This window comes from Erpetoichthys calabaricus, chromosome 3 (assembly GCF_900747795.2).
Source record: "Erpetoichthys calabaricus chromosome 3, fErpCal1.3, whole genome shotgun sequence".
Lineage (NCBI taxonomy): Eukaryota > Metazoa > Chordata > Cladistia > Polypteriformes > Polypteridae > Erpetoichthys > Erpetoichthys calabaricus.
The window spans coordinates 250,591,989-250,616,690 of record NC_041396.2 but is presented as its reverse complement, the minus strand read 5'-3'; the positions used below and the strand labels follow the sequence as shown (position 1 = coordinate 250,616,690).

The window sequence follows — 24,702 nt, the reverse complement described above, 5'->3', positions numbered from 1 at the left end:
TGAAGAAGAAGAATTCAAATGTTAGTGTTTGCTTAAGAATTTAAACCTCTGCGTTTTGGAAGCTTTAGGTTCACACAAATAATAAATTAATAACAAATGACAGAAAGGTCAGACATTTAATCATAAATAAACATGATAAGGTACTACAGGGTGAGCCAGAAAGAAGCACCACATTTCAAACATTTACAGTATTCTACCAAAATGCTAGAAGGTAAAATTTTCATTACGACACAAAGGGTACACAAAATACATTTTTTTTTTTTTTTTTTTTTTTGCTGTGTTTTAAAAATGATGTCTTCAGGGTGGTGGTCATCATTAGCGTTACACTCTTCGAGAATGTTCGCATGACTCGTTCAGTCGTTTCAAGGGGAATAGTGGCGATTTCATGGCAAATAGTGTCCTTGAGGTCTGTTGGTTATACCTTTCACTTGATAGCCCCACAAGAAGAAATCGCACGGAGTGAAATCGGGCAAACGTGAAGGCCACCCGACATCGCCAAAGGGAGATCTGCTTCCCTGGAAACATCTCCCACAGAACTTACATGGATCTCTGCTCCGTATGAGCTGTTGCTCCATCCTGTTGAAACCAGGCATCGACCACATCCATTTCTTCCAGTTGGGGCCACAAAAAGTTCTCTAGCATTTCAATGTAACGTTTTGAAGTGACGGTGATCATTGCTCCCCCTCCTCAAAAAAGTAAGGGCCTACAATGCCAAATTCTGCAATTGCGCACCAAACTGTAACACACTTACTGTGCAGGGGTCTCTGAAGTTCACAAGGGTTGGTTTCAGCCCAATAGCGAAAGTTTTGCTTATTTACACAACCATTCAAATGGAAATGTGCCTCGTCTCTGCACATGACAATGGCATCTTGATGAATGGTTTGCAGAATGTTCGTGCACAACTCTGTACGGCTCTCCCAGTCCCTCTCAGTGAGTTCCTACACTACCATTATTTTGTATGGATATAAATTAAGGTCCTCATTGAAAATCCTCCTCAAAGACATGTTGGAAATGCTTAAGGCAGAAGCATCTTTGCGCGCTGAATGTCTAGGAGACTGCAAAATTGATGCCTTTACAGCTGGGATGTTTTCAGACATTCATACAGTCCGAGAATGGCCTGGAGATATTCTGTTCAATGTTATATCTGTCTGTCTAAATTTAGACACCTACTAAAGAATTGTTTTCCAATTTGGGACTTCACCATTAAGAGGAATGCAGAAGTGCATTCAGAAGGCACGTTGCGTAGTGATGATGGATTTGTTGTTTTTGAAGAACGCTTAGACAACGAAAGCACAGTGCACATCGGACCAAGGCATGTTGCCAACTGAAAACTACAAGGGATTGTCTATCAAACCCCAACCCACTCGGCTGCCTCTACCTTGCACAATGACCTTGGGAAATGTAGTACTTCATTTTGGCTCATCCTGTACTTAATTTTGCTTTGAATATAAAAAGTCATTTTTGCAGTGGTTGTTCAAAAAAGAAGAGAAAGGATCATTCTGCTGTTATGAGAAACAAATTCATTGAAATGAACAAGGCTGGAAATGGCTACAAAAAATATCCGAGAAAGTTTAAGGTTCATCACAGCACCCAAATCATTACTAGAACAGGCTGCCCCTCAAAACGAAACATGACAGCAAGATGTCGACCGAATGAGAGAGACTACTAAAAATCCAACCGTCACTCTCAGAAGTCTACAGTGGTCTTTGGCTGAGACCTGAGTCCACCATTTCAAGACGTCTCCATAAAACCAGACTCTGCAGAAGGGTAGCAAGAAAGAAGCCATTTAAGAAGGTCCACATAAAAGCATGTAAAGCATTTGAATACAAAGCTTGAGAAAGACCCAGTTAAGATGTGGGAGAAGGTTATATGGTCAGATGAGACTAAAATAGAACATTTTGGCCAAACTTCGAAGAGGTAGGTGTGGTGTAAAACTAACATTGCTAAGATCTTAAACACCATGCCTATGGTGAAATATGGTGGTGGAAGCATTATGCTATGGGGATGGTTTTCATGTGCTGGAACTGGGGATTTTGTCAGAGTTGAAGGGACAATGAATAGACACATAATATTACAGGAGAACCTGTTCCAGTCTGAAGCAAAACTATGGCTTGGGCGAAGATTAATCTTTTAATATGACAATGACCCTAAGCACAAGGACATAGCGACACTGGAATGGCTCAAAAACAGAAAGGTGAATGTTTTGGAATAGCCTAGTCAAAGCCCTGATCTTAATCCTATTGAGAATCTGTGGCACTGTATGAAAATTGCTGTCCAGAAGCGCCATCCCACCTACCTAGAGGATCTATCTAGCCAAGAACAATAGGGAACAATGTGCAAAACTGGTACATACTTACTCCAGAAGAATTAAGGCTGTTATTGCAGCTAAAAGGTTCTCGGCAAAGTATTAATGTGTAGGGCTTGAATAATTATGCAAACAGTAATGTTTTGAGTTTTTCTTCTTGAGTTTAAATATCTACGGAAAATGTATTTTTGACTTTGGAAATGTATTGTTATAGCATAAGGGTTCACATTAAAATACTGAATGGGTAATAATGTGTACAGATCTTTTGTCATGAGGAAATAATTATGACTTTCAAGGGGGTTGAATACTATTGCACACCACTGTATATTCTTACATATTTTTCCTTGGTAATGGAAATAACATAGGGAAGATCAAGGGGACAGTTGGTACAGACAGAGATGGAAAAGTATGAAGCTTTATTGTGAATAGTGCAAAGTGTGGAAATTGTTTTTTTGGAAGAAATGGTGGATGATGTGACAGCGAAGAAGATTACAGAACAGCTCATGTCCTTTGGACTGAATCAGAGTTGAAGGTAGAAAAAAGAAAGAAGTAGAAGGGACAGAAAATGTTTAATGTAGTGTTTTGAACATGAGTAGCTCCCGGTTGTCAAAAATGTCGCCTAGTGTTTTTAGACTTGAATATGTACAGACAATTTTCTTTGATAGTAGAGTTCTGTAGGTCTGTAGTGAGAAAAGTGCTATATAAATGTAAAGAACTATTACTGTATTATTGGTATATGGCAAAACACTGGTTAAGATACTGTGGGGATAAACATTCACCCATTTTTAGACTTGAGTGGTGTGAGTGAGGATGCAGTTTTAACATGAATAATAATAGTAAAAAATATATATATATTGGTGATTTAATATAATTATTGAATTCTTCCCTGGTGCATTACAACGCCTTTTTAATTGTTTCTCATTGTTTCCTTGTCTAACTTAAGTTGTATTGTTGTTATAAATGTTTTTTTTTTGTATTGCACTCTTCACTGAGTGCAGGCACAGAATGCTGTGACCAAATCTCAGTTAAAATACAAGTATTAATTATACTAATTACTACATAAATACAGAACTGCTTTAAAGTGCAATATAGTTTGGTAATGTTGCTTCTTCTTGTTCTTCACATAAATTAGTTTTGTATGAATGAGTACAAGTGCCATTTCTTTGACTTGTCATGCCTTGTACCTGATGCTGCCAGAGTATGCTCCAGCACTTGTTAATGCTGTTGTTAAATAGTCAGGTTTGCAAAAGTATTGAATGATGTAATATGTTTCAGTTTCTCTTCATAAACTGCATATTCTTGGTTATGTGGTCCCAAGCTTCTAGCAATTCCTTATTTTTCAGCTCTTTTGATAATGTTTTATGAGTTTTGTATTGTGTTGATGCAATTTAGAACTGAATCATATAGTATGTTTAGCTTTTTTTTCTTTAAAAATTGATGTAACAAAGATATTTGAGTCAAATTTAGTAGTCTCGTTTTTGATTGTCCAATGAAGCACATTGTAATTTGTCATGTGATGCAGTAATGAGTGCCCCCTTCCATATGCAAAATGATAGTGTTATAACATTTTTAAGCCAACACAATCCAATTTAGGAATAAAAGTCCCTGCAGCCCTGGATGAAAGTTCATTACAAGGCCAATTCATGCACTTATTTTCACTTACTCTGGGCTAGTTTGGAATCTGCAATTAACCCAACCCATATTTGGAAATGTGGGACAAAGACTGGAGTATCTAAAAGGAAACCCACACGGAAAATTAGCAGGTGTGGCATTTGAACCCAAGATTGTGTAACTGTGAGGCAACATGGCTAGCCACCATGACACAGTTTACTGCCCAAATGTTTGTTAATACGCTTAATGAATTAATATTGACACTTTTTTAGTATTTCATTTCAGAGTTGTTAAGGGGAGCTGTATTTTTCTCCTGTTTTGCGGTGTGTGCATAAATCTTGAAAATGATCTGTAATGATTATGGATTTCTTGTCACTTCTCTATTGGAGATATATTCACCTTGCGTTAAGAATCATGGCATGGACAGATTTTTAAAAGTGAAAATTATTAGTGGATGTTTTTTGTTTACCTAATTGATGTTTCTCAAATACTTTTGTTTTAGTGCTAAAGACCTGACTCATTTGGATATGTTTGAGCACTGCTGTAATCTTCTTACCAAGAGCTTAAAAACAGGAGATGCTCCAGAAGAGGTAATGTGAGATTTCACTTCTTATTGTGGGTGTAATGTGTGAAAATTTATATTAATAATTGTCTCAAAGCCATTAATTAATGAGGTGTTTGGGGAAAGATCTCGCTTTACTTTCTTTCAGGACTGAACCTCAATTCAAATTAGATTCCTATTTACAAAGTGCACGTTCATTGAAAATGTCGGAACTTAGTATGTTTATCACAAATACAATACTTATCTCAAATAACAAAGAACAATATGCTACTAAGACAGTGTTATATAATGCCTACTTATTGAATGTAAAAAATTACCATGTAATATACACTGTTACAGATGGCTGGGGTGCTTTCCCAGCCGGGAGGCTAACATATTGGAATGACTGGGGGAGCAAATGTGCACAAGACACTGCTCTCCGGAGCGCTAGATGGCAGACCCCCTGAGTTGCAGCGACTCATTGGATTCCCGCAGGGTTCCATGGGAGTTGGAGTTTGGCACAGCCCTATTGGGTTCTGTGGGGGCCACCAGGGGTTGCTGTAGAGGCCTACTTTGGGTTTCACCATACCAGGGAGTACTTTCAGATAATGCTGATGGGCCACCTGAAGTGCTGCCAGGTACAGCATAAAAGGGACTGCCTCAATTTCCTCAGAGAGCCAGAGTCGGTCAGAAGAGGATGAAACTTGCCTGAGGAGGAATGGAGGTGGAAGGACTGAGAGACATAGACAGAAGAAAGAAGAAAACTGTGCTTTTATTGTAGTTGTGTACTATGCTATAGGTGGGAAACAAAGGAAAGCATTTCCCACGCATTAATAAAAGCGTTGTGTTGCTGGACTTGTGCCTGTATCTGCTGTGTCGGGTGTTTGGGGAGCTGGAGCGCTCCCTGGTGGCCACAATACAGTGTTTGCATTTTGATTCCTTATCTTTATAGTTACTTTAACATAACTTTAATAGGTTTGCTGTCTGCATATTAGCTTTAGTTTAGCTCAGCAAAGAAAACAATTTTTAGTCCTTTGTCTAATATGGAGCGGAGTTCAAAGAAAGGAGTGAAGATGTAGGAATTGTGTGATTAATTAATCATCAGTCTTAGCATCTACAATACAGGTAACTGGCCAAATACTTTGGTAAGGCTCCTACTTTGTTTACCTTACCTTTCTCTGTTGTGGGAAGCGGTTCTGAAGCCTGTAGACTTGCATATATCAAGTTAACTGAGGCACACTCATTTTAAGCAACACAGTGGTGCAATTTATTTCTAAATATAAGGATTACACAAGTATGATAAATGCATACATACATTAATATATAAGACTGGATGCAGACAGACTAGACAGACAAACGTGTAAGCTGTTGGTTAATTAGAGTTCTTATTTATCTTAATACAAATAGTTTTATAATAGAAAGCCTTTATGGATGATGTCCATTGTTGTGTGGAGTTGTTACTTTTTTATTGATCCATGTTCAAATAGAGGATTCTTCGTACATTGGAGTGCATTCTTTCCTTTTGCTCCATGATTCTTTGTCTGGCATGCTTTGACTTCCCTGCTTGCCTTCTGCTGTCTTCTCTGCAACTTCATGGAGAAAAGCATCAATGTTTCTAGCACAAGACTTTAGATGCTGCTGTTCCCTTCTTGAAATAATGGCTACTCCTCAGCAGATAGTGCTTATTGCACACTGGATCTCAGCTTCCATGTCCACAAAAGGGAAGAATGGGCCACTTTTCTAGCTCACCAGGGAGAGAGCGGCTCACAGCTTGTTAGTTTCTGAGAGAAGGATTTTAAAGTGACATTTTGGAAAATGTGCACAGAGTGCCCCTGGGGAGAATCCCAGAGTTTTCTCTGAATCCCTTCAGGATTTCAGTGAGTGTGTCCTGAGAGAATTCCTAAACTTCTATTAACTTGCCATTCCATAATAACCCTGTAGGGTACAACTAGTTTATAAAGGGATGACGAATCTTCTCCTGATTGGATTAAAGTCACTTTCAGTTACAGATTCAGTGTCTTTTAATAGGAGAGTTATTTTGTCGATTCTGGTTGTCATCCCTTGGGTGGTTGTCTTGCCTGGAGTCTAATTTCACATTCTTTTCCTGGAGGGAGGGCCTCAGAAAAAGATGTCAGTTCATCTCTGATTTACACTTTTGTTATCAGGTTAACTACAGGCAGATCCTAGTATGAAGAGTTCAGCGACTTTCTGGAATGTAGCTTGGGAATCTAAATTGGAAGGTTTTGTGCAGCTAGAGGTCTGTTAAATCTGCTGTCTTCATAGGCCTTTTGTGCCACTAAACCCTGGAAGAATGGGCAGTGCCTGCTATATCGTACATAGCAGATAGGAAGGTCCACCTGGTTTTCTACTAAAAACAAACTACATGCTTATCTCAAACATTCTATCGTAGCAGAAAACACCTTATGTAATAATTCCAATTTTTTCCTGGTCATCTAGTGAAAATATACAGGACTATCCAGAGGCATTAAGGGAAAATCATGTTTCAGGTGGATTATAGGGTAAGTTTGCCATTTTCTTTTATTAGAAATTATACATTTTGTGGTAGTGTTGGTCTGTCTATTTTCAGATCATGCTGCCAGCTCTATCCTGCTCATTTCTGCATATCCTGTGGGAGTTTTATAACATCTCCAACTCCACTCCTAACAAGGTAGGCTGATCTCTGATATTCACCTGATGATTAAGTTTAGAAGTTAAACATTGGGTAAAAACTAATTGCAGAATGCAATCTTGAGGATTAATCCTTATTTATTTTTAATTGCTTACCTTGCTAGGAGCAGCTGATTCTTTTGAAGAGGCACGTCAGACTGCTGTGTGTCATCTGTCAAGAATGCCTCACTTCTTTTATGGCAGACATAAGGGAACAGGTAATCCACTGGAAAGTGATCTTTTATTGAAGGACATTTTAACAGAAGTTCTGGTATTTTATAGGTTTATACTGCTGGCTTTCCTTTATACCTGCTGTCTGCATCTTTGTGTCTGCTGCTCTTTGTTCCAAACCTAACCCCACCGCCCCCCGGAAACCCCCCTACACACACACATTCCCACACACAATTTTTTTTTTTTTTTTTTGGAAGAAATCCACTATCCTGCTGACATCCTGCCAATGCAAGGCTTTGGAGACTTTGTGGAAATCCAAATTTACTAGTCAACCTATGCCATTTGCTAACCACCTTTTACACCCGAGTTTACTAGGAGAGCTTGGCAGCATTAGCAAAATGTAAACTCTTGTCAATAATCTCCAGACCTCCATACAGTTAACATAGTGGGAAAGCTATCTTGTATTGTACCCATAGCATTCTTAACCATTTTAGTCTGTATTGTATTTCAGTCCTTTTTGGGTCTTCTATCCTGTCTCAATTATCCAAGGTATTGGATGGAGGCAGTGTTTGTCACTGGCCTATAAGGGATCTAATCTAATACTTTGTCTTTATTTTTCATTATAGGCCTTTATCATAATATGTGACCTCCTTGTATACTTTAATTCTAATATTGTGGAGAATGGCCGGGACCACTTGAAGCCATTAGTGTACCAACCATCTGTAGCTCTCCGGGCAGAATTAGCTGGCTTTGTGGTAGATTACGTTTTTATGGATAAAGAGACAGAAGATAGTGAAGGCAAGATATTTCCATACTGTGTTAACTTAATTCTGCCAGGAACTCATTTATATGGCTTACTTTCATGGTCTTATCTTTTTCTTAGATGCTGAGGAAAGGGATAATTGTGGACAGCTGGAGAAGATAGAGCACCTTCACAAGCGCAGGCGCCTCTTAGCCAGTTATTGCAAACTTATCCTCTATAATGTTCTGGATCTCAGTGCTGCTACTGATGTTCTCAAGTATTTTGTGAAGGTACTAACATATTGTGGGAAGTACTGGGAAAAAAACATGGGCTTGATGTGTGGGCCAGTTGAGTTTTTAATTCATTAATGTATAATTACATTATAAAATTCAGTTTGTTCTTGTATCATACCGCAACAAGAAATTACATAAAACATTATAGTTTTCAGTTCTGCTTGAATAAAGTGATCAGGCCACTTACTAACATGAAATTTTAATATGGTGCATAACCAGAAAGGCTCCTTAATTTACTACATTTCCTAAGCAGGAACATAGAACTTTCGGATAACTGCAGTAATGGAAGTACTAAACAATACATTTATGTAAAAGAAAACTGCATACTGTGTGCTAATTCTGTGAAAATAATAATCCATGTGCTACACTGCCAGTATTTTGTAACTGTCTGCAGAACTTCCACTGACTAATTTAATTTACATGTTTTCCTTCAGTAAAAACAAGTAGTTTATCCAGTGTTTTAACTCACTGAAGTTGAATAAACATACAATGGGGAAACATTAGGTTTACTAATGATTGTCATTCTTGTACAGATGAAAAGTGAACATTATGATTTTGAGCTCTATAGAAAGTAGCTTGTAGTAAGAAGTGTTGAAAATATTTAATAAAGAGGAACTAAACAGCACCTGAAAACACAATTCAGCATTAAAGTCTGTGTTTAAAAAATGGTTTGGTTGCTAGTTTCAAAAGCTGCACTTAAGTCAAGCAACATATTCACTTTGGAATGCTATTGAACTCATCAGTGACCCATGCAATAACCAGCCTGACACTTTTTAGATATGTTGAAACGATTGATGCTAGTCCTACAAAATGATTGTTTCTCCGTAAAAATGTTTTTTTTTTTAAAAAGAAAATGTCATTTCATTTTCTAACCTGCTTAATCCAGATCAGGATCACATGGGGGGCTGGGGAGGATTGGAACCTATCCCAGTTAGCATGGGTGCAAGGCAGGAACAAGCCCTGGCTATCACAGGGCAAACACACACACCAAACACATACAAGGTCCAGTGTACCTAACCTGCATGTCTTTGGACAGAGGGAGGAAACCCCACACAGTCATGCGTAGAACATGCAAACTCCACGCAGAGAGAACCCTGGATGGTAACCCTGGTATCCTTTATACAGGGTAGCAGTGCTACCACTGTGCCACCATGCAAAAAAAAAAAAAAGAATGTTTATTATTTTAATTATAAAATGAATAGTAAAATTACTGCTAATGTCCACATATAATACATCACAAATTGTCTGTTAGTAATCTCTTAATAAAAAGAGTTCGTTCAAAATTTGATGTAACACATGACACTGTTATGGTTATAATGTGAAAATTCATTGACAAATGAATTATTTACCATAACATTTTATCTGCTTAATCCAATTTGGGATTATGGGTTGCAGGAGTTTATCCTGGCAGCATTAGGTGTAAAGCAGGAACCAGCTTAGATTCTGTGCCAGTCCATCACAGGTCCCACGCACATACATGCACATACCCACTTTCAGACTAATGCAGGGCCAGTTTATAATTCCCAGTTAACCCAACCTTCATGTCCTTTGAGATTTGAGCGGAAAACCCATGCACAAACAGGAAGAACAAGCAAATTCCAATCAGAATATAAATAGGTTCCAGCCATCAAATTTAGATCTGTGAGGCAGCAATGCTTACCATTGCCCCACTGCGTTGCCATGTACGTAATTGTGTACTGTGCTGAAACAGTTTTCCTAAATCCATGTTTTTCAACCACCCAGTTGTGATTCACTTTAGTGTTACAAGTGGCCGTAACACAGTCAGAGTTGGAGAGGAGCCGTTTCAGCTGCTGAGTTGTTGTGACATCCTCCACCTAAGGTCGTCTTGAAGTGATCGACAGTGCCTTGTGGTATTTGTCCTTGTTTCTAACTGCTCTAGTTTCACCAAGGGAAAAACAGATTTAGATGAGTGATAATTACATTTTAGATATCAATGGCATTAGTAGTTTTACAACGTTTCAAAACGCCAAGCACTTTGGATACAATAAAGGTTTACCAAAGTGTTCTCTTTCAGCATTTTTGTAAATGATAAAATTATTCCTCAACAGTTGTTAGCACCTCAGAAGATATAAAATAATCTGTCTGAATGAGCAGGGGCTTTCAAATTTAGTCCTGAGACCCTTCCAGTAGTTGTAGGTTTTTTGTTCCAACTAATTTGTCTTTTAATATAATTCCTCCATTAATTAAGCAAGCTGTCATTTCCCAGTTTGTGTATTCTTTATTTACTCCAGAAAATAAAAAATGGTTATGCTAAAGGATTACTAGATGAAGTAAGCAATTATATTTCCTAGACATGGATGCACTCATTCTTTTTATTTTGTTTTTTGGTAATGCTCAGATTATTTTAGCCATTATTTGCTAGTAAGAATAGAAGTGGATAACGCTGAAGTAGCTGTAGTCCTTTAGCATTCAGCATCATCAGTGCACCTCTGTTCGCTGTGTGGGTCATCAATTGTCAGTATTCAAATTCAGTTAAGAGAGCAAACTTAACAGAACATAGTGAATTAACAATAAATGATGAAACAGTTTTTATTTAATCCAAGCATTTAATCCTAATTTGTTATAAACGTAGATCTGAAACGGCAGCGCTTTTCTGAATACAAAATAAAAGGATAAAACGTTACTTAAACAGTGAGATCAATTAAAACTGCAAATGAAATTGGTTGGGGTGAATATCTGCAGCTAAACGTCATGAATGAACTTAAATTTGAGTATTAGAGAATGGATGTATATTCTTTGTTGCTGCAGGAGCAAGTACTATTTCTGTTTTCTTAATTGATTTTGATTTTATTTAATGGTTATGTTTCAGTTTCATGCTGATTATGGAGACATTATAAAGAAGCTCATGAGCAGGGCCCAAGAGATTGGCAGGATACAGTATGCCAAAACTATATGTCTGAGTTTGCAGCAGGTGAGCACACATTGTACTTCAACTACACCCCTCCTACCTCGGCACACCCCACCAGTAACTTTAACAAATTTTTCTCTTCATTTCATCATCGTTGTCCAGTTATTCTCAGAGCTGAGTATGGACTTGGAAGTACAAGACATAACCAGTATGCAGGAATTCAATGAGATCAAGGAACTGGCTCAACATCTGGCACGCACATTTGGAATTTACCTGATTCGAGTCCGGGAGCAAGTTTTCACTTTGCACAGGTCTGTTTCTAAAACTGCATGTCAGATTTGAAAGAAAAGATTACAACAACAAAACAACTTCACGCACAAGAGCTGTTGCCTAGTCATCTAGAATGCAGTAATGCATGAGGGAAGGACTTTCGACACTGTATTCCATGTGACTAATTTATAATTGTACAACAGTGTTTGTCCACATTTGCCCAATAAATTCCACAGCATGTATGAAGGAAGCCCTTCTTTGAAGATGATGAAAAATACTGATTATGAGATTAGTCAAACCGTGCATTATTTTTGTTTAAAACTCTCTTGTTTTTAGGGAGGGCCTCAACTTTGCATTAAGACATCCAAATCCCAAAGGGCCTCAATATCCACCACTGAATATTGCCTTCCTTGAGATTATGAGTGAGTTCTCATCCAAGCTGCTGAAACAAGATAAAAAAATGCTGTAAGTATATTGAAAAACTTCAAAAATCCCTGCCCACCACATTTCATGTATAAAATGTAAACTAGTGCTATACACCTGGCCACCAGTTTGTTTGACAGTTGATGAGACCTAAACACCTCCCTCTTTGTTTTCTATAACATGGTGAGTGACATTACAAGATTTCTTTTGTTCTCCTCTTCTTCTATACTGTAGGTTGAAGTATTTGGATAAAGTGATTGGGCTACAGCAGACATCCTCTCCATCATTGACCATTTACCGGAAGACTCTTCTGGTTGAAAAGGGCAAAAGATCCCACCACCCAACGTCTGTTCCAGCTAGAAAACACAGAAAAACACAGGCAGAGAGTGAGAGGGGGTGATTAGGGCTGGGCAATCTCTGATGTATACTGTACTTGGTATTCTTGATAACCTTTTAGCAGATTAGCAAATGTAACTTAAACATAATGAGAAAGTACTTTATTTAAATTCAGCGTCCAATCCAGCTGAAGATGTGACACAGTTAGAGAGCAGCAATCTGACCGACAAGGAACCAGTCCCTCTGCATGTTTCTACTCTGTCTAGACCAGCACATCGAAATAAGGCAAGAAGTGTCTTGGAAGCTTCGGACAATGATTCACTGAAGGATTTTGTTAACAGGTATTTGAAAAAAAAAAAAATTAAGTAAAAGTGTAGAATATAGCAAGTAAGCAAGGCTCGGTTTTTGTGCTAACATAGTTACCCCATATGAAGTATTTGAAATATGTTGTGTATCAAGTTTAGATTTTTATTAGAAAAACAGCAGTTCTTTGATAAAACATTCCTGTGCTACCATGCATCAGTCCAGTATTAAATAATATTTGGAATGACATAGGCCTCTAATTATTGGAACTGCTTGTGTTTTTAAATATTTAGATGGGGGGGGGGGGGGGGACATAGAATGTTTCTCGTGTGCCATAAAATCCTAATCCAATTGAAATGGATTGGTGATTGATCATCTGCCTGTTGTCTTAGAGGGACTAAAAGTGTACCATGATTTAAAAGTAGTTGTCATTACTTTTGTATGCTTTAGTAGTGTTTTTCGTATGGATTAATCCACCACCCTTTGTCTCCTCTGGGCACTTTGTGTTGCCCCCATGCCCACAAATGCCTAAAAACAATAAGTGTGTGCCGTGTACCATGTTTTTATATATATATTTTTCTATAAGAAAAATAAGTACTCTTCATTTAGTTGTGCTGCTTAACATATTGCTAATAAATATGTGCTTAATCTCTTCAGCATCATATATTAATTCCCCCCTTAACAAGATATAGACAAAGCTTAGCGCAGTGTTGTGGATTTAAAGTTTGTGAAACTTCTCCTCAATGACGAATAAAACCCTCGAGAAAGGTTCAAAGGGATTTTTTTTAAACATCTTCCTGAATTCTTGTTTAAATTAATCTTATGGTATATGTTCATTGCAAAATGGTAAAACATAATCTAAACTATCCATTCAAAACATCAAGAATTAATAATATATTAAATAGAGCTAACACTGCCATTGCCAATTATATTGCGGCGTGGACAAATTATAAATGCAAATGGTAGTCCAGGTACACTTTCTGGTAGCCCAGCTTTGTGTAGAAGGTGGAGGGTTACCTGCAACGTTTTACAGCAGTGGTTTACTTTTTTTGTAAAGTTTTGTTGTGCAGAAGTGCATAGCATTCTTCTATCACAATATAAACACAATAAGCATCGTTGAAGAGAAATATAAAAAAAAAAAAAAAAAAGATTGTCATGTTAGTGTGTATTTTTTTTTTCCCCAAACTACACAAAATACATTCTCAAAAATTAACTGGAAATACTGCATTAATATTCTCAAATTTTCTTTTCAGGCATAATTTAAACCCCAACAATTAATTTCTCTGTCAAAAACATCAGTGCGATTTTCAGGGTTATTCTGAGGAGCAGTATGCCATTTACAGTGTCGTGCACCTTTAGTTGACCACAGCCTGTGGTCTGTGTATACAACAGCATTAAACTTTGTTACACTGGGACCATTAAGTAGGTCATCATGTTGGTAAAAATTATATTTAGACCTGAAAACGCATGTTAACATCCTGCAGTCTTTAATGGTTATAGTGAAGATCATTTTCACAACTACCAACATACCAGAGAGGAAGGTGCCATTTTCTCTTGGGAGCCATATTGGTTAAAGGCTGAGCATCTTATTTTTTTTGGTCTTCCTCTTGTGCCCTTTCTGTGATTTCATAAGACAAGATCTATTTGTAATAGAGTATGGCCCTCTGATTTTAAAAAGTTAATGTCCAATCCAAAATGGTGAATGTTTGAAAATATTTGACAGGAGAATTGTCAGAATATTCAAGTCATCACATGCAATCAACAAGCTGCTGAGTATTTCAAGTCATTTTCTCAATGGTAGTAAGTCCTGACCATTGAAAAGAGTTACCTGCTGCATTAGTGTACATTTTTGTTTCTAAGTTGTACATTTCATTAAATGACTATGCCCTCCATCGGCTTTCTAGGTCTTGCAGGCTGACTTTCATAGTAAACAGTCTAATGTTATAGTGCTTTCTCACAATTTCAATCCTAAATTAGTTTTGCCTGAAAACAAGGGATAATTTTTAAGATGTTTAAAATCACTTTTTGATGCCCTCTGCATGCATCCCCAGTACAGCAGTCAACACTGCTTTATGAAATATCCTCTGTATTTAATCAGCTTAAAAAAGTTCTTCCAGTATTTCATAATGATTTCCCTTTGTTGTTATCATAGTGCTGCTTGTAACTATGATTCCTTTCATTTGTAACCTGTATTGAAGCAGTAGTGTGACAGTTCACTTTGTGCTCTTCTCTTTGTTATGGGTTTAAAAAAAAAGTATGTGTTTATTATTTCCTTATTTACATCACAGTAGACAATGAAAGAATATGATTAACTTTTGGCATTCTTTCACTCTCTGGCCAATTGCTTTACAGTTAATGTTATTGTTTCCCTTACTTACTTTACAGACTTGCTGCACAATTTTGCTCTGTTGCTCACTTGTGTGTGTGTGTGTGTGTGTGTGTGTGTGTGTGTGGCAAGTCTGGTTATTACTTGATGTATCCGTGCTGGTCATGAAGGCAATGTGGTACAATTAACGTCAGAAGTAGCGGCGAACGCTGGGTTTTCTCTGCACATTGGTTGTAAATTTGAGGAAGAGGCCGGGGACGAGAGCTATAGGTTTCAAATATGTCACTAAGTAATTCTCAAACCGGCATGGTTGAAGGTGTTGGAACCTTCCCTGACATCACTAGGGTTGGTGAAGGAAATAGCTCTGGATATGACACCAGTCCATTACAGAGCTAACTTGTGAACATAAACCATACTCGTACAAAAGGGACAGTTTGAGGCTGCTAGTTAACCTACACACACATCTTTGGGTTTGTGAGAGGGAAAACAAATGTCGATATAAGAAAAGCATGCATTGACTACACAGAGAATATCCAGGCACAGGACTAAAACCCAGAAAGCTGGATTCATGAGTCAAAAGTGTTAACCACTATGTCACCAGGAGTGGGTAGGAAAAATCTGTCCTGCTGCCTCTCACATGTTAAATGTCAGCTCTCTACCATTTAAGCTAACGCACCCTTTGTAATTGTCATTTCCAATTGGACCACAGATAGACCAGGGGCCTCATGTATAAACGGTGCGTACGCACAGAAATGTTGCGTAAGAATGTTTCCACGTTCAAATCACGATGTGTAAAACCTAAACTTGGCGTAAAGCCACGCACATTTCCACGGTACCTCATACCCTGGCGTACGCAAGTTCTCCGCTCGGTTTTGCAGACTGGCGGCACCCAGTGTCAAAGCAGTGCTACTGTTCCTGTGTGGTTTATCTGTCTTTTTCAGATCCACGTCCCTGACGCGGCTTTATAAATACACTGAAATTAACCGCATATTGCTTATTAGTTTAATGCATTTGATTGTAATTAACCTGTAACACTATAATGGTCCACAGAATGGTCAAACTATTCCAAATACCATAACTGCTTTAATGTTGTTACTCTCAGTGCACCTTCTTCTTTCAGCTGCTCCCGTTAGGGGTTGCCACAGAAGATCATCTTTTTTCCATATTACTCTCACTGCACCACTCGGAGCAGCTGATTGGAAAGAGAATTATCGGTATACAGTATCAAGCACACGCTGCCTCAGCCATGCTTCGTATTTGAACTGCTTCTCACAAAGGAAACTCTTCAAACCTTTCCTGTACGGACCTCGCGGTTCAAAAAGAGTTTCATCTCAAGAGCTCTAAACGCACTCGATCAGTCCATCAAGTGCTCCTTGTAGAACTGTTCGTACTTATAAGTCCAATCACCTCACTGTAAACTTGCACTACAGTTATAATATTGCACAACCTGAGCCACTTTATAAAGCGCGTATTTACATATGATGACGATATCATTTTTAAGATGAAATGCAGCAAAATATGTTTATTATACAGATAAAACTAACTTCATTTAAATAATCTATATTGTTAATAATTAAAGGACACTGTGTTACTACGCTAGCAAGGCTCTGGCACTCCGCTCACGATTGTTCCTGCCTCGCACTGTATGCTTCACTGGGGCTGGCGTGAAGGATAGAATAATTAAACATGTACTATGAACATATTTCAATGTTCCTTAAAAGTTTTGAATAATCGACGTTATAAGCTTACAGATGACTTAACATCTATTACACAGCTGATTGTGTGGAGATCGGTTACTTGGAGAAAGAAAAGGAAGGACAGGAATTGGAGGTTAGTACGTTTGAAAGAGACACTTACTGCAGGGGGTGGCCCTAGGCATGTGCAAACCGTGCAACACAGGGCCGCCAAGCCAATATATATTGAATATAAAACAGAAAGAGAAAATAACAACACAGCTAAAAACACAAAGTTAAACGCTTGTGTCATGAACACAAGGCGGCTATGCAGTGTCTGCAACGGACGTGGCCATCCGCTGTGCATAAGATACCATATTGACATTGCCGGGCGAAGGGGCCACCGATTCTTTCTCTGTCCAGGGCCGCCATGAGCCTAGAGCCGCCACCGAGCACTGCTGCAATAAATTATTTCATCGATGGTTGCGCCACCGTGAAACCCATGTTTAATAACGTGCTTTAACTCCTATCATCATGAAAATATCACCTATACATCTCAGTATTTTAGTTATTCAGAGAGCTGTAATATCACGAATGTAATGGATTCTGTGTCCTGTCGGAGGAAGAGAGCAGGTTTAAGAAGCACGTAGTGATTCACGCACACAGAGCATATAGAAGAACACATACAAAACAAAGCATTTAACGTGCTACTTTACTTACAATGTGATTTGAGAAACTAGTTAATTACATGATTTTAAGGTGAAGTTTACGATGATCTACTTTAATGACAAAATAAACTATGTGATTAAAGTGGAAATTTCAAGATTGAAGTTGACATTTCGTGATTTTTCCCCACTGTGTGCCTTTTTTTTTTTTCTCTGTACCCTAATAAGCTTTCATATGATACTCAGATGGTGGGCTACGACTCGCCTTTTCACGGCAACTTTGATATCTGACAACTTCTTTTTTTTATTTCGGGCACTGTACGACTTTGTGAACTTGAGCTTTCGAGGTTCTCCGACACACTATGTCAGTCGATCAACTTCCTTTTGCTGTTTATACCACTGTTTAAACCAACAAATAGTATGTTTTTTCCTTGCCTCCACTTGGTATTCGCTGAAATTCTTCCATTTTCCCTCTTGCTTTTCCCATTGTCTTTTCACAGAACACTGCACTTAAGGGCTATTTATATTGATTTGCATATTCAAAGAGGCATAATTCTGGGAGGAGTTGGGGCGGGACACCACGAGCGTTACTTTTCACGCTGACTGGGATTTATGTAGTGGAATAACGCGGAAATTGACGAACGTACAGATTTACGCATCTGGATTTTTCTGTGCATAAGCACATTTCGGCTTTTGTTCTTACGTCATGTTATAGTGTGAGTTCTACGCACGGCGTTATGCATGAGGCCCCAGGTGATTTGCTTACCTGTTATGCACTGACCTAGCTACTGCTCTACACTGCCTATGCAAATTATGCAGGTTCTAGTGAATTAAGTGGAAAAAAATGCATCACTTGGAAAGAATGAATATGTTGAAAACTACTCGGCTATACTGTATGAAAGGTGTTGTGACTTTGTATTTTTTGTTAATTTTTTTTTAAACTTACTAAATCTTAAGCAATTTTTTTCTAAGGCATTGAATTCTACAGTTGTTCATTTTACCACTGTTTTGTGTGAGGATTTAGTTTTAGTTTAGCATTATATTTTTGTTTTCCACTTTGGGATCCACCAATTTTCAGAAGTGGTTGTCAAGATGCACGTTCCTTTGCCACCATGTTGCTGGTTATTAGGCAATCTCTACTTTCAGTATAACCCAGTGATGTCCAGCACACACTGTCAGCATCTGTTGGATCAAAGATTTGTTAAAGAATACTTTGTAGCCATATTTGAATTTACCCATAGGATTAATAACGTTTATCTATTCTAATATAATATTTAGTTTCAAGATTTTCTTAGTGTTTCATTTTGATTGTGACCTTGTTCTGCCATAAGACTTTGATTCTGGTTTTTGCCCTTTGAACTAAGACATTTCACGATTCCAAATTCCTGGTCTTAAACTGTGTGTTTCAGACTATTAATTTAATTTTCTCCCAAGTCTTCATCTCCTGATCATCTTTGTCTTTCCTTAGCCAGCCACTACGAAGACCTAAACAAAAAAAGAAGCCAGAAGCCAAAGCCAGAGACTCTTTAAAAACCCCAAAGAAGGCATCACAGTCAACTCCATCAAACTTAACATCCCCAGAGTTACTGGAAATGCTTTTCCCTTCTTCCATGACACAAACCCTTAGCTCTGAACTACAGCTGTAAGTATGTTCCAAAATCTTTGAAGTCTGCACTCCATCACCTTCGGCTTTCATTGTTGCTTTGTCATGTTAGGTTGAATTTGATGGGGGAGGCCGACTATTCAGAAGCAGGGAGTAGTGATCTGGAGGACATGGAGTCGTCTGATGACAGTAATCAATTATTCGTTGTAAGTGAAGAAAAATATTTTAACACACTTGGTTTACCTGTAGTCCAGAGAATCCTTTTTTTCCAACCCTGTGTACTTATGTGGCCAAAGAAAGATGCTATTTTTTGGTATTATCTTTGCATCAATTCTTTACATTTGAACTGCAGAATAAGATTTTTAGGGAATTTAGCACAGTCTTGTTTACTGGACTGTGAGGTGAAATGCTAACTGCTATACATGAAATTATTAAAATGAGAAAAGGTAAACATGACCACATTTCTGCATGACTGACATCATGTGCCATTCTGTAACCACAACCATGATATTTAATGAAAAGGCGAGGAATACGTTTGACAGATGTGTGTGGTTCATGCTCACAAAATGGCGTATTGTCAAACTTTAGATAATAAATATTTTAGTGAATTTATTTACTGTCGTGGTATTTTAATCTTCCACCACTTTTACTATCTGATTATGCTAAGGCCCCCAACACCAATGACAAACCTCACTGATAAGTACATTTTACTCAACATCTGTAAAAGTAAACACACTTTGGATGCAGAAAAATCATTTGACATGATTGAATGGAAATACCTTTTCACTACACTAGAGAAATTTGGGTTTGGCCCAAACATTTGTGCATGGATCAAACTACTGTATACCAATCCAGAAGCTTCAGTTTGTATTAACAACATTTGTTCAGACTACTTTAAACTAGAACGTGGTACCAGGCAAGGATGCCCCTTGTCACCACTGTTATTTGCAATCGCCATTGAACCACTGGCTGTTCATTGTCGAAATGCTGATCAGATAAATGGGATTATCAGAGAAGGACTGGAACAGAAAATTTCTCTATATGCAGATGATATGGTACTGTATATATCAGACCCACAAAATTCTGTGCTTGCAGTCTTAACAGCACTTACAGAATTTCAAAAGATCTCTGGTCTCAGAATTAATCTGAATAAAAGTGTACTCTTTCCGGTGAATTCTCAAGCACACAATATCATATTGGACACCTTCCCTTTTATCATTGCAGATCAGTTTAAATACCTAGGGGTAAACATCACAAGTAAACACAAAGTTCTTTATCAACAAAATTTCGCCGTCTGTATGGAAAAAATTAAGCAAGACTTGCATAGATGGTCAACCCTTCATCTCACTCTAGCTGGAAGAATTAACGTTGTTAAGATGAATATTCTTCCTAAGCTTCTTTTTTTATTTCAAAACATTCCAATATACAGTGGTGTGAAAAACTATTTGCCCCCTTCCTGATTTCTTATTCTTTTGCATGTTTGTCACACAAAATGTTTCTGATCATCAAACACATTTAACCATTAGTCAAATATAACACAAGTAAACACAAAATGCAGTTTGTAAATGGTGGTTTTTATTATTTAGGGAGAAAAAAAAATCCAAACCTACATGGTCCTGTGTGAAAAAGTAATTGCCCCCTGAACCTAATAACTGGTTGGGCCACCCTTAGCAGCAATAACTGCAATCAAGCGTTTGCGATAACTTGCAATGAGTCTTTTACAGCGCTCTGGAGGAATTTTGGCCCACTCATCTTTGCAAAATTGTTGTAATTCAGCTTTATTTGAGGGTTTTCTAGCATGAACCGCCTTTTTAAGGTCATGCCATAGCATCTCAATTGGATTCAGGTCAGGACTTTGACTAGGCCACTCCAAAGTCTTCATTTTGTTTTTCTTCAGCCATTCAGAGGTGGATTTGCTGGTGTGTTTTGGGTCATTGTCCTGTTGCAGCACCCAAGATCGCTTCAGCTTGAGTTGACGAACAGATGGCCGGACATTCTCCTTCAGGATTTTTTGGTAGACAGTAGAATTCATGGTTCCATCTATCACAGCAAGCCTTCCAGGTCCTGAAGCAGCAAAACAACCCCAGACCATCACACTACCACCACCATATTTTACTGTTGGTATGATGTTCTTTTTCTGAAATGCTGTGTTCCTTTTACGCCAGATGTAACGGGACATTTGCCTTCCAAAAAGTTCAACTTTTGTCTCATCAGTCCACAAGGTATTTTCCCAAAAGTCTTGGCAATCATTGAGATGTTTCTTAGCAAAATTGAGACGAGCCCTAATGTTCTTTTTGCTTAACAGTGGTTTGCGTCTTGGAAATCTGCCATGCAGGCCGTTTTTGCCCAGTCTCTTTCTTATGGTGGAGTCGTGAACACTGACCTTAATTGAGGCAAGTGAGGCCTGCAGTTCTTTAGACGTTGTCCTGGGGTCTTTTGTGATCTCTCGGATGAGTCGTCTCTGTGCTCTTGGGGTAATTTTGGTCGGCCGGCCACTCCTGAGAAGGTTCACCACTGTTCCATGTTTTTGCCATTTGTGGATAATGGCTCTCACTGTGGTTCGCTGGAGTCCCAAAGCTTTAGAAATGGCTTTATAACCTTTACCAGACTGATAGATCTCAATTACTTCTGTTCTCATTTGTTCCTGAATTTCTTTGGATCTTGGCATGATGTCTAGCTTTTGAGGTGCTTTTGGTCTACTTCTCTGTGTCAGGCAGCTCCTATTTAAGTGATTTCTTGATTGAAACAGGTGTGGCAGTAATCAGGCCTGGGGGTGGCTACGGAAATTGAACTCAGGTGTGATACACCACAGTTAGGTTATTTTTTAAGAAGGGGGCAATTACTTTTTCACACAGGGCCATGTAGGTTTGGATTTTTTTTCTCCCTAAATAATAAACACCATCATTTAAAAACTGCATTTTGTGTTTACTTGTGTTATATTTGACTAATGGTTAAATGTGTTTGATGATCAGAAACATTTTGTGTGACAAACATGCAAAAGAATAAGAAATCAGGAAGGGGGCAAACAGTTTTTCACACCACTGTACATCAATAAATCATTTTTTAAGCAATTAGATTCAACAATAACCTAATTTTATTTGGAACTCAAAACATCCACGTATCCAAAGAGCGACCCTACAAAGACCTAAGGCAGAAGGTGGCATGGCTCTACCTAACTTTCAGTTTTATTACTGGGCAGCAAACTTACAAGCTATAAAAACCTGGACACAAATAGATGAACATACACAGGCTTGGTCCGCAATAGAAGTAAAATCCTGCAGTACTTCTTTATATTCTCTGCTTTGTGTCCCAATAAATGCAAGGTATCGGCAATATGCTAATAACCCAATTGTGCTTCACTCACTCAGAATATGGAACCAATGTAGAAAGCATTTTAAGATGGAGAAGCTTTTATCTGTGGCACCTCTGCAAGAGAACCACCTCTTTCAACCCTCACAAACATATGCAGTTTTTAATGTCTGGAAAAAATCTGGGATTAAATTGCTCAGAGATCTTTATATAGACAACATCATTGCATCCTATTAACAATTACATTCCAAATTTAACTTTCCAGCTACACATTTCTTTCACTATCTTCAAATTAAGAACTTTGTTAAACAGAACCTGCCCGATTTTTCCTCATCTTGCACTCTTGTCCATGCTAGAAAAAATATTGCTCAATTTCAAGGACTTAGATACCATCTCTGCAATATATAAAATTATTTTACAGTCCCTCCCTTTCAAAGATCCAAGAGGACAATGGGAAAAGGATCTCTTAATCAATATATCAGAAAGGGAGTGGAAAGTAGCAATGCAGAGAATTCACTTGAGCTCTATATGTGCAAAGCATACAATTATTCAACTCAAAATTATATATCGAGCACATCTGTCTCGCCTAAAACTGTCCAAAATGTTTCCAGGGCAAGATCCAACCTGCGAACGCTGCAATCAAGTCCCAGCCTCTCTGGGTCACATGTTTTGGGCCTGCGCCAAATTAACATCATTTTGGACTAAAATTTTTAAGTGCCTCTCAGACAGTATTGGTGTCACAATCCCTCCTAACCCATTAACAGCTGTGTTTGGTGTTCTTCCAGATGGGTTTAAATTGGAGAAGGACAAACAAACTGTGATTGCATTCACTACACTTTTGGCACGCAGACTTATTTTGCTAAACTGGAAGAATCCTAACTCTCCTCTTTTAAGTCAGTGGGTAACCAATGTTTTATACTATATGAAATTGGAAAAAATCAAATATACAGTTAGAGGTTCTGTGCAGAATTTTTTTAAAACCTGGCAGGATATAATCAATAAAATTTTAGAATAAGCTCTTAAAGCACCGAGGAAATAATTATCTCTGCATTTCTTTTTCCTCTCCATTCATCTCTACTGGCCTATTAAACTCATCAATTTAAGTTTTACCCTGTTGCCCATGCTCTCTCTCTCAGGGGTGGGGGTCAACTTGTTTTTCAATCCTATTTTTTGTAAAAATTGATCGATTTTGTATGAATGATTACAATAAAATTAAAAAAAAAAAAAAAAAAAGTAATCACACTCCATTCCCCCAAAAGCTTTTTCCACATTTGATTGTGTTCCAGTATAACAAACATTAGTATTTGTTATGTAGCAGATGAATTAAAAATCAAAGTACAGTACATACAAAGCATTTGAACTGTTCTTAATTTGAAGTGCAACGTTAACAGGCAACTTTATCAGTACAGGCATTGTAAAGAGAGTGGTGGTAGCATCAGAAGTAGCAAAATGTACAAGAGATGCATTGACAAGTAAATTGGGGAAAGGAGAAATGAATCTCCTTTCACTTATTTAATCGTTAAAATTGATCTTTAGAAGTATTGTAGAAAAGCACTCTACAATGAAACTGTCAAAACTGGACAGCATCTACACTTTTTTCATGGAGCAATTAGTTTCTAATTACCAACAAATGTTTTGCTAACTTTCTTATGCCAGTATGCTGAGAGTTTTGACTGACTTTTTTTTTTTATTATTTAACATTGATGCATTCCAAAACTTCTATATGGAGTACAACATGCAGTGAATGAATAACATTGCCACATTACCTGCACATGCTGATGTCTCCACTCCTTCAACTGCTCACTATACCTATCAAATCTACAACTGCAGAATCCGAAAGGAGAACTGCCTCGATCCTCAGGGACCCCACCCACCTTCAACACGAACTGTTCACACTTCTACCCTCAGGCAGCAGGTCTCCTTTCAATGCTCACATGCCTCACATTAGCTTGGAACATTTGTCTTCATGCAAAGAGAGACCATGATTTATCACATGTCTTGTAATAGTTGCTCTGATTTTCATCAGAGACCACTGTTCAATGTCATACTCTTAGGCCACCCCTTCCAGCAGGTTCTCCTCTTCCTCTTTGTCCTCCCCACTCTCCCTCTAGGAGTTGTGGTGGTCTGTCTTGCTCCATTTTACATTAACAAAGCACATCACCTACCCCTTTTATGTGTTATAGCTTATATTTATTGGTTTAGAGGCAGATTTGCAACAAATCTGTCAGCAATTGCAAGACAAGGCCAATTTGAGTCGATTTGTTGGGAAAGGGCCTTAGCAGCGAAGGCCATTTTTATTGTGATTTGCTTGATCTGAGACTTTTTCAGGTGATTTTGGTATTATCAGATGATCACTGTGTCTGGTGTTTTGCAAAAAAAAAGGTCAATTAACACTGGGGAGTGATGTACTTATATTGAAGACTATATTACAATTGTGCAAAAATGTTACCCGTTTTGCTAATATGTCTTTAGGACTGGAAACATGCACTGATGGCTTGGAAATAGCTTCTAAGCAACTGATAAAACATATAATAAGGTGCCTTGCCCTTCAAAGCACTGAAACACTAAAAAAAAATGTTATTAACAAGTAGAGCA

General features: G+C 38.0%; 1 protein-coding gene across 1 annotated transcript in view; it reads left to right on the top strand.

Moving 5' to 3' along the window:
* Positions 1-24,702, top strand: part of LOC114648777 (cohesin subunit SA-2-like) — a 152,512-nt gene that overhangs the window by 115,562 nt on the left and 12,248 nt on the right. Inside the window, exons 21-32 of the mRNA XM_051924767.1 lie at positions 4,419-4,506; positions 7,045-7,125; positions 7,250-7,342; positions 7,922-8,093; positions 8,179-8,327; positions 11,161-11,262; positions 11,362-11,510; positions 11,806-11,934; positions 12,127-12,278; positions 12,404-12,569; positions 18,664-18,837; positions 18,911-19,004. Of these exons, the coding sequence (XP_051780727.1) occupies positions 4,419-4,506; positions 7,045-7,125; positions 7,250-7,342; positions 7,922-8,093; positions 8,179-8,327; positions 11,161-11,262; positions 11,362-11,510; positions 11,806-11,934; positions 12,127-12,278; positions 12,404-12,569; positions 18,664-18,837; positions 18,911-19,004 (1,549 nt within the window). The remainder of the gene's footprint in view (positions 1-4,418; positions 4,507-7,044; positions 7,126-7,249; positions 7,343-7,921; positions 8,094-8,178; positions 8,328-11,160; positions 11,263-11,361; positions 11,511-11,805; positions 11,935-12,126; positions 12,279-12,403; positions 12,570-18,663; positions 18,838-18,910; positions 19,005-24,702) is intronic.